The sequence below is a fragment of the Lissotriton helveticus genome, chromosome 3_1, assembly GCF_964261635.1.
Source record: "Lissotriton helveticus chromosome 3_1, aLisHel1.1, whole genome shotgun sequence".
NCBI lineage: Eukaryota > Metazoa > Chordata > Amphibia > Caudata > Salamandridae > Lissotriton > Lissotriton helveticus.
Genome location: NC_136061.1, coordinates 235,414,021 through 235,429,261, shown reverse-complemented (window position 1 = coordinate 235,429,261; position 15,241 = coordinate 235,414,021). Strand labels below are relative to the sequence as shown.

The following is a 15,241-nucleotide window of genomic DNA, read 5'->3' as shown; positions in this document are numbered from 1 at the left end:
TTCCGACTGGAGATAACGCACTGAAAAAGGAAAACAAAATGATTTTACATTTTCATGTTCCCTTCCCTACACCACTCCCAATGATGTCCTTCTCCATGGATAGTATGCATGCATGTATGTGTGTGGTGTTTTTTATAAGGCACAACTAGCCAGAAAATAGTGTAGCGCTTTACAGGGTCACAGGAAACATGCAGTCAGCGAGTGATAGAAAGGGTAGATGGTTTCTGGCTTGTTACTGCATTGTGATGTGTTCTTTGAAGAGGTGTCTTCGACTCTCTTGTGGGGCTCTTTTGGATACAGGGATTCTGTTCCAGGTCCTGGGTGTGTAGATGGAAAAGGCCTGCTGTCTTTATATTTCTTGTTTACACTTCTTAGACTCCAGTCTGCGGGAGTCTGGCTGAGGGTGTGCTGAGAGCCGCCAGAGATTGTGAGTTTCTCCGCAAGAGAAGAGGGGGAGGAGCTGGTTTTGATGATTTTGCACATGATGCAACTTTTCTTTTTAAGTTTAGCTGAAAGGGAAAAAAACCGACCCTTCAAAGCGCTTGTAGGGTGTTTTCCAGAGCCCGTCGTGTAGCGCAGGCAGCTCATTATATAGATACAATTGGAAGTGCGCTCAATTTATCTAAAGAGCTCTGATTGTCAAGTCACTTTTAGATCCATTGCAAGTGATTCCGCCTCTATCTCACTCACAGCAAAAATACCATGACTCAGCTAGCTTTATTCATAATAAGATCGCCGATATCTACACCTCCTTGGACGCTCATGGTGTTTTGGAGCAGGGATCACTTTTAAGTAGTTCTGGGACACGTCCCTGAAGGGAATTGTTTCCTTTACATTCTTCTAACATAGTGACTCTGCTCACATCCATAAAGTTGGGTCTCCATGTGACCTTCTGCCACCAGGTATAATGAGTGAGAAACAGTGGGTGTTGGTTCCCAACCTGCTCTGCCTTTTAAACTCCTTGATGGAAGGAAAGATTCCCATGGCCTGGAAACACCTATGGTGGATCCCTTGCTAAAGAAATCCACTCATTACGATACTGTATTGGTCAACTGCTGTCCTATATCTCTTCTGCTGATCTGTGCTAAGATCTTGGAAAATCCTTTAACTATCAACTCTCTGCATACCTGGAAGACCATGACTTATTACATTCTTCTCAGTCAGGCTTACTGCCTTGTTATAGCACAGAAACCGTTCTTCGCTGTGTTGTGGAGCACCTTTAAAGGCAGCATGGCTCCCTTATCTTGTTAGACTTCAGTGCAGCATTTGACACGGTGTCTCACTCAGTTCTGTGTCAGACATTAGCTGAAATAGGCATTCAGGATTCGGCTTTGTGCTGCTTTAATTACTTTTTAAAAGATAACTCGTTTCAGTTGTTCTCTAAACCCCAAACGTCTTCAGTATTACATCTTCCTGTGGAGTTCCACAGGGTTCTTTCCTGAGCCTTACATTGTTTAATATCTATGTTCCGCTTCGGTCGACATAGTAGATGCTTATAGACTGAACCTTTTTATGTATGCGGATGACACTCAGATTATTGTGTCGCTAAATGTGCAAGATGATACAAGATCATCCAATCATAGCCTCTGCCTCGCTGAGGAATATTTACCTCATGCTAATTGGAGGTAAGACGGAGGTTCTAGGGGTGGGCATTCAACCGCAGCTCTCGGGCCCTCAACGGTGGAAAGATGATTTGGGATGCTGCCTACTCCCAGTAAGGTGGTTAAAAACTTGGGCATTTGGCTCGATTCCAGGCTCTCCATGGATCATCAAATGAATAACGTTTTGGCCTGCTGTTTCAGGCTCCTTCGATGTCTAAGGAAAATTCTCTGGTTACTTCCAATTCCTGCACAAATAATCTAATCATCTCCAGGTTAGATTATGGAAATTTACTATCTACGTCAATGACTTCAGATTGTACAAAACGCAGCAGCTTGTCTACTTTATCATGAACCAAAAATTGCATTGGTTTCCTCACACCCATGCACTCTTCAGTGGTTATTAACTGAGAAATGTGTTCAATTCAAAAGCTTATGCTTTAAGCACAAGGCCTTAAATAAATGTGGCCACGCTTACCTTAGCACGGAGTATGCATCTTGCTACAATACCTTGTTTCAAGTTATTTATGGAGGGTGGCAGGCCATTTACATACTCTATGGAATTCTCTTCCTTTAAAACTACATGCTTTAACCTCTCATTTGAAGTTTTATAATCTGCTAAAAACTTGCCTATTTTTAGGCGATTGATCTCCAGCTACACTGCAGTAATGCTGGGAAAACCCATTGGGGTAGCCATGCGCTTTATAGATATAGTTGCATCTGGTTTTGAAGTTGGTGCAGGCTGCCAATGGGAGCTAATGAAGTTCCATCAGGATGGGGGTGGATTAGATGTGCTGCCGTGTGTCGGATGCCTCAAGGGGTGTCAGAGTGGAGTTTGAAAAGGCATGGAGCAGGAGTTTACCACCATCCAGATGCAAGAGTACAAGGGCTTGACCAGCAGTTCTGAAGTCACTTTCTGGAAGAGATTGTCTTAGTTTATTTAGAAGTGAGAGATGATATCAGGCCATTTTTGTTTTTTAGCAGTATGTTCCTTCAGGGTGAGGTTGTGTCTAAGGTGAATCCAAGTGACTTAGCATTTTCTGAAGTTGGGGTTCAAAGCTGTCAAGGTTCTTGTCATTGAGTCAAGGTTGTACTATTTCATGTTTGTTTACTTGCTTGTTTTTCTTAGAAAATAACAGGAATTCTGTCTTAATTGGGTTGCGATTCAACTAGGCGCAGGGTGTCTGGTGCAAAGGAGACTTTCAGGTAGCTTTATGTATCCCTCAGTCCCACCATTTAGTAGACCCCTCATCACTCCAATGCTTCTCTTTCACATTTACTAATGCACCCCTACTCCAGTATCCAATACGTAGCCACATTGCAGTTTACCTATATCCCTCAATACCCCTTGAGCCTTCATGCCGTCACAAAGCCCTCATCTGCAAGCAAGGGCTCCTCATCTCTTCAGGGCACCCCTTTGGGTAGTTCTTGCTCCATAAGCCTTGGCTCAGCCTCCGGGGGCCAGCAGCAGTAGAAGAGGCTGCATGTCCCACAGCAAATTGTAAGGAGGTTTACCGTCATCTGGAGGTGGCCCACCCCTGATTGTGGAGTGCCCACCTTCAACAGCCAGTTGTCAAGGTAGGGAAACACCTCGACCCCTGAACTCTGAAGGTATGTGGCAACCACGGCCATCACTTTCATTAACACCCGGAGGACACTGGTGAGGCTGGAAGGGAGTTGGGGAAACAAAGTGCGTTGGGCCCACCTTGAGCAGCAGATAGTGTTTATGCGCCTGCCGGATGGTAACATGGAAGCAGGTACTATCCATTCTCCTGCATCCACGGCAGATAGAACCTGGGGCAGCATTATCATCTTGAGTTTGTCCTTTGCAGTAAGAAAACGAGTTGTCGAATATCTAACATATAACAGGGGCCTTCACCCTTTTTCATCATGAGAAAATAACGGAATAGCATCCATTTGTGATCTTTGCGGCCCAGACCCAATCTATGGCTCCTTTGCCCAAAAGAGCCTCTACTGCCACCAACAATATGGAGCGTCTCAAAGATGCTCTGATGAGAGTTGAATAGAGGGTGGGTCAGAAAAGAAGGGCAGGGCATAGCCCCATTTGAATATTTGAAGGACCCACCTGCTGGTTGTTATGGTGTGCCACCTGACTAGGACAAACTAAAGCAGCTTGGAGGCTGCTGTTGGAGGGGCAGTGGACTTGGAGGTTTTCTCCTGAATGCTGTCCACTAGATCCATTACCCTGACCCCGAAGGGACTGGGGTGACTGCTGGGCTGGTGGGCCTTGACACTACTTGTAGGCAAATCCCTAAGCAATGCCTGGAAAGTGGCAAAATTGTTGGGGATACAGGCCTAACGTGTCTGTCGGTGATACATGCCAACATAGAAGGGGAACCAATACTTCCTGGGCCAAGCTGAACTTTGTGAACAAGGGGGAAAGGCAAAAAGTAGTTTATGATGCCAAAGAGGTATCACGACATCCATTCCCAATAGCCAAGGATGCCTCCTCCAGGAGAAGAACAGGAGTAGATGGGATTTGGAAGAGTCTGCCAACAGGTCACCCTCCAGGAATCAACACCTGAGACAAATCTGTCAAAATAGGCTTCTTCTCTAAGAATTCTAAAGAATGTGGGAAGACTGTGTATAATATGTCCAATATCACATTGTCTTTCCCCAGAATGTAACTGGCAGTCAGGAAAAGTAGATGTCTCTCTGCCAAAACAAGGATCCGATGTGCCAGGGAGTGAGGAGATTAGACATCCCCTGCCAGATCAAATACAACATTGCAACTCGGTTAGATATTTGTACATCGTAAGAAATAGGGGTATTCATTGAGGGGGTGAGAAGCCTCCTCAAATAATAATCACAGTGCTTGTCCTGATGAACCACTAAAGTCACTAAATAAACCTGTGCTTACCCCTCTGGCAGTTTGGAACAAAGCAGTCCGGCTTAATGTAAAAGCTTTATGTAATGTATCTATGCAGCACTCAAACTGTAATAAAGTGAAAATACAACACAACACACTAAAACAATGCAAATGCAATTCGTAGGACCAGAGAGCTGCATTTTTTAAAGTTTGAATTGAAAGTAGCACCAAAGAGGACAAAGAGCTAACCACATTTATCTGGTCCTGCTACAGGCGCAAGCCTCTCCTCCATCCTCTTCGTCTGCACGGGCAGCACCGGAAGTAGAGTCTCCCAGCCAATCATGATTGGTCTGAGAGGCCTGTTTGGCCGCTCAGGTAGTACCTAGGAGCTTGGGCATGTTCTGTTATGTTATGTTATGTTAATAAATGTTTTATATAGCGCTCAGCTACTCAAAAGAGTTCTCCATCGGGCTGTGCAACACAGCCAGATGGAAAACATGCTAAGTGAGCATGAATGTTTGGCCAGCCCAAGAGGGATGGCCAAACATTCAAGGGCGCTTAGGAAGTGAAAACCACTCCTCACTTTGCTCAGCCCCACCCCGACCTGGCTGGCTCCAGTCCAGCCAGAAAAATAAAATGATAATAACGTCTTGTTACTGCTCAAATAGCAGTTGGGCGACGATCCTCCACCTTAGCGGATCAGCCGCCACTGTGTATAGTGCCATTAATCTGACATCTTATCCTGCAGCTCGCTTTCAAGGCTAGTTTCTCTGCTGTGCCAGTGGAGATGTTGGTTCGAATCACAGGCCTCAGCTGTAAAGCTTACTGTGAATCCCAGCAAATGCATGGGAGAAGAACATATACATCAAGCATAGTTACAAACTCTGTTCTTGTTTGCGTTATTTAAAACTGCCAAATATAAAATATTGATGCCTTATCCATGCCAACGGACCTGATTCAGGCGGCAGTCTACAGAATTTTGAAGCCACAAATTGCTTCATTTTAGTCTCCCTCCTGAAGTTCCCTCACTTCAATGGAAGTCAATGAGTAAAATAAATTCCCTGATTATTTTGTCAAAACCTTCCTCTTTCATATTCTGAAATGATGCATGTAAGCCATGAAGGAAGAGAGCAGCCTACTGCTGTCCTGACTAACCCTGGTTGGTGAACGCCACTTCGTTCACTGAGTTTGCGGAGTTTTGCGCACTCTGTGCTCCACTGAGCATGCGGAGTTCCCAAAAACTCTGCTCTGCTTCATTTACCATTGTTCGCGCTTGTCAATGTCAAGTTGATGAGTGCAAGAGAAGAAAATCCACCTCTATGTGAGATTTTTCCTCACGTACGCCAAGGTCTATTTGGTGGGCGCGAGCGAGGAAAATCAACCTACTCTGGAGATTTCTCAATGCGGATAGTCAGATTTTCAATGCGAGTGGTCACGGCAGGTCGCGACCACTCGCGTTGAGAAACCTTCTGTTTGCATTGAGAAAGCTGCCGCTTGAGAAGAAAATCTACTTAAGCAGCAGAAAGGAAGCTGTGCCCTCTTGCGCTGCACATGGTGGCGTTCACGATGATTTTACTCTGCGAGACAAACATCCGGCGCTCCAAATCACCACTAACAGCATGAACCTACCGCACTCTACCACTGGGAACTCTGTGTAGCACAGTGGAGTTTTTTTGTCCCTTTGTGGAGTTCCACGTAGCGGAACTCCGAGAACAATGCCCAGGCTTAGTCCTGGTCCTGCAGACCAGCCCCCTACAGTAGGACACTGCCCATTTAAAACTACATTCCTGACACAAAGCCCTAAACTCCCTCCATATCTAGAAAACAAAACAATTGTTGCCTCCAGAGGCGCGCGAGTTCTGTACAGCAAAGAAATGCTCTCACTGGAAAGTTTCAGAACAAGGCAGTCTGAGACAACCACTTTCAGGTTATGCCAGAGAAAACTGTTAACCACTCTCCTTGAGATAGGCAAGATCCCACCTCTCCTCATCTTCAGGAGAGAAAAATACCCTGTGATAAAGAACTGCATGATAGGAAAGGTTTAACCCAACCACCTGTGGAAAGCCACCCACTGTAGGGCCTGAATATACTCAACCCTGAATTCCCAAACTATCACCTGGCAAGGAAGGTCCACTATCAATGTTATGGCAACTTCCAAGGCTTGACAAGACATGCTCTTCTGTTAGCATGTATGATGGACCTTCTACCGTATGCTCCTGTCCCCCTATTCCATAATCTCCCTTTAACTCTACATCACGTTGACTAAATGCAGTTTCCATTGCCTAGTAGCATGGCTCAAAGCACTGTCCCGGAAAGCCTAAATTTGACCATAATGTACCCGGTGGTCCATCCTCTAATTGCTCTAGTACTCATCCCCTTTTCACTTGATAGTAGCTTCTAGGAGTAGCATGGTTAGCAGCTACTCCCGGAAGTCACTGTCACAGCTGAATGCACTTCTGTGAAAACACAACGCAGCACCTGCTGCCTTTGCATCAAAGGATTACCCAACACCCCTTGCATTTTCACATTATGACTGACAAAGGTCACACATCGTAGTATCATCACTACACGCACCTCAATGCGAAGCCATTATGCTTGATTCTCTACTCACACATGATGGATGATAGTAAACCTGACAGCCCACCATGGAGGTAACCGCAGTCGGATGCTCAATCACAGCAGAGCCCATGCAGAACTTACAATGTGTAACCAGACCCGACCTAGGTTTGTAGCCGACGACATAGCGCATTCTGGGACTTGTAGTTTTCTGGTTTAATATTGTAAGCTTGGCCTAGAATAGCTCAACATTCAAAGCGCTGTTTGCTATAAGGCGGGAGCGGCGCAAAGTGTACTTAGCTACGAGCTTGTGCTCTCTGACACTGCACTGGCCCTCTTCCACTCCTCACCCACTGATGCAATTGGCTATAGCATGTAGAGTAAACAAATTTTACGGACCACTCTATATATGCATAGGGGAACCCGCAAATAAAGTCCCTCGCTAAGTAGCAACTATCCAGATAGAACACAGAGCACCCCCTCACTGCACCCCACAAGCATAGCCTGACACATTCCGACAACTCTGCCGAAAGCACCTCCCTTCTCCTCATTAGCAAAGGTCAAGAGGCATCTGTCTGTCTCAGCCTCAGTGAAGCCATGCACACCAATGCAAGGTCATCCAAAATGCATATCCACTGCACCTGACACCACTCTGTAGGCCTAAATGTAAATCAAATTCAAAGAAGCGGTAATGGCAAGCAGCTGGTGAGACATGGATTCGGATTATATTAAAAACCATTACTCCCACGATGCTCTTCTCACATCTTTGAATGGGAAAGTATATTAATACTTTCATTTATTGTCCATGTGTTTGCTGAAATATTTTTGTTGGGATCATCCTTAAAAGCACTTCAGTTATTCTGTCTCTCTTTGTTGCCTGGTCCGGCACCCTAAAACTACAGAAATAAATACAATATGTTTGAACCATTACGAAGCCCCCTTAATGCCCAAGAGGTTGGCATTTAATAGGATACAGTGTTTTTTCCAGCCTTGTACAAGGGTGCTCCAGTGTGTTTTTACTCCCTTGCATCAGGAGCAAATGTTTCAGATACATAGATCCTCACTCTCTTCAAGCTGCATGGTAATATTTGAATTTTCAATGATCATGCAAAACCTTTTCTCTACATTGGGCAAACTACCACCTATAGGTGTAGTCTGACCATCAGCTTGCCATGCTCAAAAACATAAAACAAGAAGAGCTACATCAGTCGCTGGAAGGAGTCTTCCATAGTTGAGAGGTCACCCCTGGATATATCTATCCCGCATATTATTATTTATTATTGGAATCTAATACATCTCTCACTGACAATTCTCATGTTACAACCCTTTTGGTTACTTAAATATAAATAACACATTCAATGGTCAAGCAATCCTCATACAACACTTACTTTACAAGACACGTGTATAAGCACAAATGAATATGAGGCACATGGGTGGTATTTGGTATTCACATAGACACAAAACAGTTTCCACATTTGACAAAAAAGACACCCAACAACAAACAATAATATTCCTTGACAAAAATGTAAACCTTTCATAAAGAGCTTGAAACATGCCTGCTTCTCATTTTCGCTATGCGTTTTGAAGCTTTGGTACATGATGGTGTGTGTGTGTGTGTGTGTGTATCTGTGTGTATCTGTGCAACACGAAAACACGATGGTTCCAGCAGCAAGTGAATCATGATTGGTCGAGGGAAGCGTCGAGGAGTTCCTCAGGAAGCTGCCTCATCTTCTTCCAGGTCAGGAAGTTCAAAATCCTTAGGACAGTCCCCACTGGTCTGCTTTCTACAGGGTGACACAAAAGGGAAGGGTTGAATAACACATGAAAAGGAAGAGGTGTTTTTAAAAATCCAAGCTAAAAACATATTCACCCATCTGTGTTCTGCAGCAATTAACATATTAGTTCTACTGTTTGCATTCTAAACTCTTGAAAACATTTACAATGGAACAACGTGCATGATGTACATGAGATAATGTACCAAACTGTACATTATAAGGGTATAGCAGGCATGCATATAAGACCATATGCAGAGTGCTTGTATGCAGGCATGAAACCGAAAGGTGACTTCTTGTAACCTTGTAAAGTACCCATTAGGGGGAACACTATTTAATGCAATTAGTTGGCAACAGTTTCCTTAACTCTGGAAAATTCTACCACTATTCCAATCAATCAGTATTTATATAGCGTGGCTTATCACCCCGGGATATATCCAAGTGCTAGGGAGAGGGGAGCCTTAGTCAAAGAACCAGGTCTTGAGTCCCTTCCTGAAGTCAGCAGGTAAGGGGGAGGTTCGGAGGTGAAGTGGGAGGTCATTCCAGGACTTGGTGGCGAGGTAAGAGAAGGAGCGACCTCCACTGAGGCTCCACGGAATGCGGGGGGTTGAGGGCGAGGGAGGTGGATCTGAGTTGTCTGGTAGACTGGTGGAAAGTCAGGTGGTGGTTGAGGTAGGAGGGTCCAGCGTTGTGGAGGGCCTTGTAGGCGTGGGTTAGCAGCTTGAACTGGCATCTCTTCTGGACAGGGAGCCAGTGGAGGTTTCTGAGTTGAAGGTGATGCTGGTCGGTGTGGGGAGGACAAGGATGAGTCTGGATGCGATGTTCTGTATAGTCTGTAGTCGTTTGAGGAGATGGGAGTTTGTTCCGGCATATAGAGTGTTTCCTTAGTCCAGTCAGCTGGTGACGAGGGCTTGAGTCACTGATTTCCTCCAACCCAGCTGCACAGCAGAACGTTCAAGAGGAGTACTGTAGAATAATTTGCATGGGCCCACCAAGGTATCTCATTTCTTTACTACAAGGAATACAGAACTAGGTAGATGAAAAATGCCTAAACTTCCACAAATGTGAGACCACATCAGACTCATCCTGAAAGCACCCCATTGGCTCCCAGTTCACATCAAATTCAAGGTTCTCTTACTGTCCACACCACACTAAAAGTCCACCAGGAGTCTTTGTTCAGCGTCTGCACAGATGAGGAACCAATTATTTTTCTAGACAATGAAACAATGTGGTTGATCCATGGATGTTCATTGACCTAGTCTGCGGAATGCCTTCAGCCTTAACCTAAGATCCGAACCAACTTCAATTAGTCTTGGAAACTTCTGAAATCTGAAATGCTTAGTCTGTACTTCAACCGAACTTCATGCAGATTCAGGGGTCACTGTAGACAAATATTGGGCATGGTTTATGACCCTCCTACGACTCTAACTCATGCTCCTTCTTCCTATTGTTTATTTTCTGCATTACTCTGAGGCCTTTGAAGTAACAAAGGATTTTTTATCAGAAACTGAACGAACAATTGTGGTCTATTTGTCTTTGCCTATAGGTAACTTTAATTGGAATTTACAACGATATAATACTCAGTAGTGTACATACAACATTTGATCTATGAAAATAAAACAAACCGTAAGCAGTGAGAAAACATAACCATGTATTCCTACTGCTATACATGTTACACATTGATATTGCCACGCGCACCGATATAGTACAAAATAAAATTTTGATATACTTTTTATATTATCCTGAAGTGCTCAATAGACTTAACATGAACGCTATGTTTCATGATTCCTGTAGGCCTAGAAGCCATTTTATTTGAGGGAGTACATCTGCACATTTTCTGCATCTTGTAGTAAAGCGTAGCTCACCTTCAATATTGGCAAACAGAAGCATGAGTTTAGGACTATCATGAATTTAGCAGTATGTTTATGTATTGTTATCTTTGATTCAAGGTCTTCTTACATTTTTCTCCACAAATGTCTTTACTGAGTTCTCAATAATCAACAATAACAGAAAAAAATACAAAGTGCATCACCAGTTTCGCCGATAGTTGTTGTAAGCAAAGTAAGAAATAGTTCATCCTGTCCCATTTCATCCACCCGCCTTGTTTAGGTACAAAGCAACAAGAGAAGATGTGGTAAATATCCTCCACGCTTTTTGGCATCATAGTAAAAGTTCAAGTTGGACCTTATTTTGTAAATTATTGGGCTAATCCCATATAGGCTTGTCCCCACTATTTGGCATATAATAAACAAACAGGATATATGTGAAGATGCAGATGTTGAGGCACTAGGAATGATAGCCGGATCAAGGAATCAATTCAGTTCTCAAGGTGCTGATCTCATTTCTTTTTCAGTATGTTGTGGATGGGTTGACAGATTATCATGTAACAGATCCCATATGTCCCAAGGTCGAGATTGAGGGGGTAACATTTCAGCATATAAGGACAGTTGGTTAGTACAATAAATGAGGTCGAATATAAATTCCTTGAATTTCGGTGCTCTTCCCCACCCACAACGACAGGCAACTCTGTCAGGATAAGGGCTAGTGCCACGTATCGCCTGAAACCCACTTCGACTTCCCCCGTATGCCCCAAAATAGTCATGAAAGGAGTGATATTTAGAGCCTGGCCTATCACATCAGTGAGTGCTGTGGAAATTTCTCTGAAGTAAGCCTTTATGGGTCCACATGTCCACGCAAGGTGAAGGTAGTCCACTCTGGTCCCTCCATAGTGGTTGCACCGATCATCGGGTTGGAGCCGGTATCGTTGTAGCCTGGCAGGAGTGTAGTACATTCTGTGGAGAAACCTCTTATGTATAATGCAGAGTCTGCTGCTAGAGGCTATCCTTCCTGTTTGCACACAGCAGTATTTACATTGCTCGTCAGTAAGGGTGGTCCCTATATCCACCTCCCACTGAACCATCATCCGTTCCTCAGTAGAAAGGGCCTCAATTTGCGCTGTACGGTGTAAGAGGGAAACTAGGTGTCGTGAATTTTCTGCCTGAAGTACTATAGGAGAGTGCACAACATTGGGTTAAGTAGACAGCTGATTGAGCCCAACCAGCAAATTTGTTTTAATACAAAAAACATATAGTAGATTCTGTTCAGCATACAGTCTTCATAAAGGATGTTCTATGGTTACAATATTGATACAGCCACAGCCGACACGCGTTTCATCGCCATTCGCGACTTTTTCAAGGCTTTGTAAGAGTTGTGGTCGTAATTCGAACTGCCATGTCCAGAAGGACAAATATGTGGCTTGAAAGTGTAAGCCACTTACACACGTCAGTTTCTTTGCGACCAAGCTTTCTAAAGGCGACGTACACAATAATTCTTTAAAGTGTTGCCGCAACTTCAATTAATCCGTAAAGTGTTTCCCAAAATGCGCACTTCTATGATAGGAACAAGTGAAGAAATCCGTTGTTGTGCGGTCAAGAATAGTTAGTCTCTAGTCTCTAGTGGCTTACACTTTCAAGCCACATATTTGTCCTTCTGGACATGGCAGTTCGAATTACGACCACAACTCTTACAAAGCCTTGAAAAAGTCGCAAATGGCGACGAAACACGTGTCGGCTGTGGCTGTATCAATATTGTAACCATAGAACATCCTTTATGAAGACTGTATGCTGAACAGAATCTACTATATGTTTTTTGTATTAAAACAAATTTGCTGGTTGGGCTCAATCAGCTGTCTACTTAACTCAATGTTGTGCTCTGTCTATGTTTTATAATTGATTAATATATTCGGAGTGATCCGGTGTATATTACGTGATACTGTGGGTGGCACGGTTAAAGACATAGAGCACGCCTCAAAATAGAGAGTCAGATACAGACTTTTATGCAAACAAAGCGGAGGTGCTGGCTGTTCTGTTTATTCCACTGCCATCTTTTCTTATTGTATACTATAGGAGAGTATCTAATCTAGGAGGTTCATGTGGGAAGTCCTGGGTGGCAGCTTTCACAATGTGTCCAAGCCGAATGTACAGAAATATATCTAATGGCGATGGCGCCTCTCCATCAAAAAATGCATCACAGGATATAAAGAAGACCCCTTGATAGAGGATGCCCCAACATGCAGCTCCTCGCCTCTGCAGGAGCTGTCTGCAGTCATTCTCATGTGTGACAGGTAGTAGGGGATGATAAAGGAGCAGTATCAGTGGGGAGTATAGCAGCGGTTTGACTAGTTTTCGAGCCAGACTTCACCAACCCTTGGAAGCACAGGCAACCGTGGAGTTTGCAATAGTGGTTGAAGCTGATAAAGGCCGCCAGTATGAGGCTGGTGGTACAGGGGCCATTTAACCCTCCTATAAGAATTTGGGTAGAATTTCAATTTTCATTAGCGCAATTCGACCCACTACTGACAGGGGTAGTGAAATCTAGCGAGTAATACTATCAGGGATTTTGTAAAGCGCTGTGGCATAGTTTGCTCTGCTGATTTCTTCTTTGTCTTTTGAGATTACCACACCCTAATATTTAAGTTCAGAATGACATCACTGTAAGGGGTATTCTGGGATGAAGGGTTGCATAGCTGCCGTGAGAGGGAAGAGGTGGGACTTTTCCTAGTTAATCTGCACTCCTGATATCCCCACAAACTCGACAAATTCGCGGAGGACTTTATTAAGGTTGACTTGTGTTTCCCTCAAATAAAGGGTAATGTTGTCCCTATATATTAACTAGAACATACTTGGATGGGTAGCAGTGAGCACATTCTTGAGGATATTGGCAGAGTTTGCTGCCAGTGGCTATATCGCGTGGGCAAAACTAGTGACTGTAGTGGGCAGCCCTGCCGTGTACCTCTATTGATACATAGAGGATCGGAAACCGAAACATTGAATCTAACTCTTTCTACCGGCTGTGTGCATAGAAGGGCAAACCAGGCCAGAAATGGACGAGGGAGCCCTATCCGACAGAGGGCAATCATTAAGAAGTCCTGCTCTAGGGAATCAAAGGCTTTGGTGGCGTCTAGAAAGGCCGCCACCGCTGCCAGGTCTCGATCTATGTCATGCATCAGAGCAAATAATGTTTTTAGAATATTAGACGTCGACTGCCCGGTATGAAGCCTGACTAATTAGGCCTTACCAGAAAGGGCATATGAAGGGCAAGTCGGGTTAGCAAGTACTTCAGCTAAAATTGTAACATCACGTTTAATTCGAGAATACGGCCAATAAGATTCACACTTATCATGAGGCTTACTCAGCTGAAGCAAGGAGATAATCATAGCTTTGCGCATAGATGGGGGGAGTAGGTCATCTGTCTTTGCCTCTTGATATACAGATTTTAGTATCAATATTAATAGGCCAATATATGTCTTATAGAAGTCTGCTGGTAGGTCACCAGGCCCTGGGGCTTTGCCAGCTTGAAACTGCAAGAGTGCCTCTTGAATCTTATCTCCTGTGATATCTTCCGCAAGGAAATTTCGCTGAGCGCCACTCAGCCAACCCAAATTTATGTCATTCAGGAAGGAGTGCGTATCTGTGGGTTCTGATCTGTGGGACGTGTAGAGGGAACCATAAAATTGGGAGAATGCATAAAGGATTGCCCCCATATCGTTTCATGTTAAGGCTGTTCCTATGAGCTGGATCAATGTATCGAATTGAGAAATAGGAAAGTGCAGGACAAGAATAGTGCATTATCAGCATGATGCATTGTTGAGCACAATAAGTCATATAAAGAAAAGCCATTGCCCCCCTCCAACCACACTGGCGGCCCAAACCCACAGCAAACTTACAAAGAGCTGCATATGCGGCTGAGATCATATCAGCGCTTAGGTGGAAATGGTACCAGTACACCATGTTAAGTAAAGAAATAAAGAGGAAACAGCAAAAGTATTGAGTGAAAAGAAAAGCAGTAAGAAAAGAAAGAGCAGCAGGGGGGAAACCACCAAGAGCACTTTGAATGAGCTCAGAGTGGTAAGAGAAGTAGCAAACACAAAATTATACAAAAATCAGTATCAACTGTCTCAACTAGCGGTAGCCTGATAAGGTCGTCCAGAGGGCCAGGAGGGGTCCTTCTTATGTAGACGAGGGTGTCCATTTTCTTCTCATGTGGCTCAGTTTGTGTAGGTGTGCAAGAAACAGAAGCAAGAGTTGGGTCATAAGTGTACATCACAGGAGCTGATATAACCTTAGCTGACGTAGAATGCAGTCCACTGCCAGTTACATTGATAACATTGTAGGGGTATCTGCTTCAGCTCAGGTCTGAGGTGCACGAGGATGATCTGGATGATGTGGCAAGTGGCTACATCGGGAAGGACTAGATGGAGTGTCTGCTCAGAAAGTTGGCGACTGGTTGAGGACTGGTGAAGAAATGGTCCTTGCCCTGGAATGAAACACAAAGGCGCACCGGATAGAGCATTGCATTTGTGGTGTTGGCTCGTCGTAGTTTTTGTTTGACCGGTATGAACTTCCTCCTTGCCTCTTGGACCGCGATGGTGAAATCCGGATAGATGGTCACCTCATTGCCCTCAAATTGCAAGGTGCGCTTTTCTC

At 44.3% G+C, this 15,241-nt stretch overlaps 1 protein-coding gene across 2 annotated transcripts in view; it reads right to left on the bottom strand.

Moving 5' to 3' along the window:
* Positions 1-7,749: 7,749 nt before the first annotated feature.
* CAMKK1 (calcium/calmodulin dependent protein kinase kinase 1) overlaps positions 7,750-15,241 on the bottom strand; it is a 1,207,414-nt gene continuing 1,199,922 nt past the window's right edge. Inside the window, exon 17 of one of the 2 annotated variants that reach the window (XM_078679690.1) lies at positions 7,750-8,768. In XM_078679690.1, coding sequence (XP_078535816.1) covers positions 8,696-8,768 — 73 coding nt within the window. In that variant the 3' untranslated portion in view covers positions 7,750-8,695. The remainder of the gene's footprint in view (positions 8,769-15,241) is intronic. The other variant, XM_078679691.1, reaches the window with a different exon arrangement.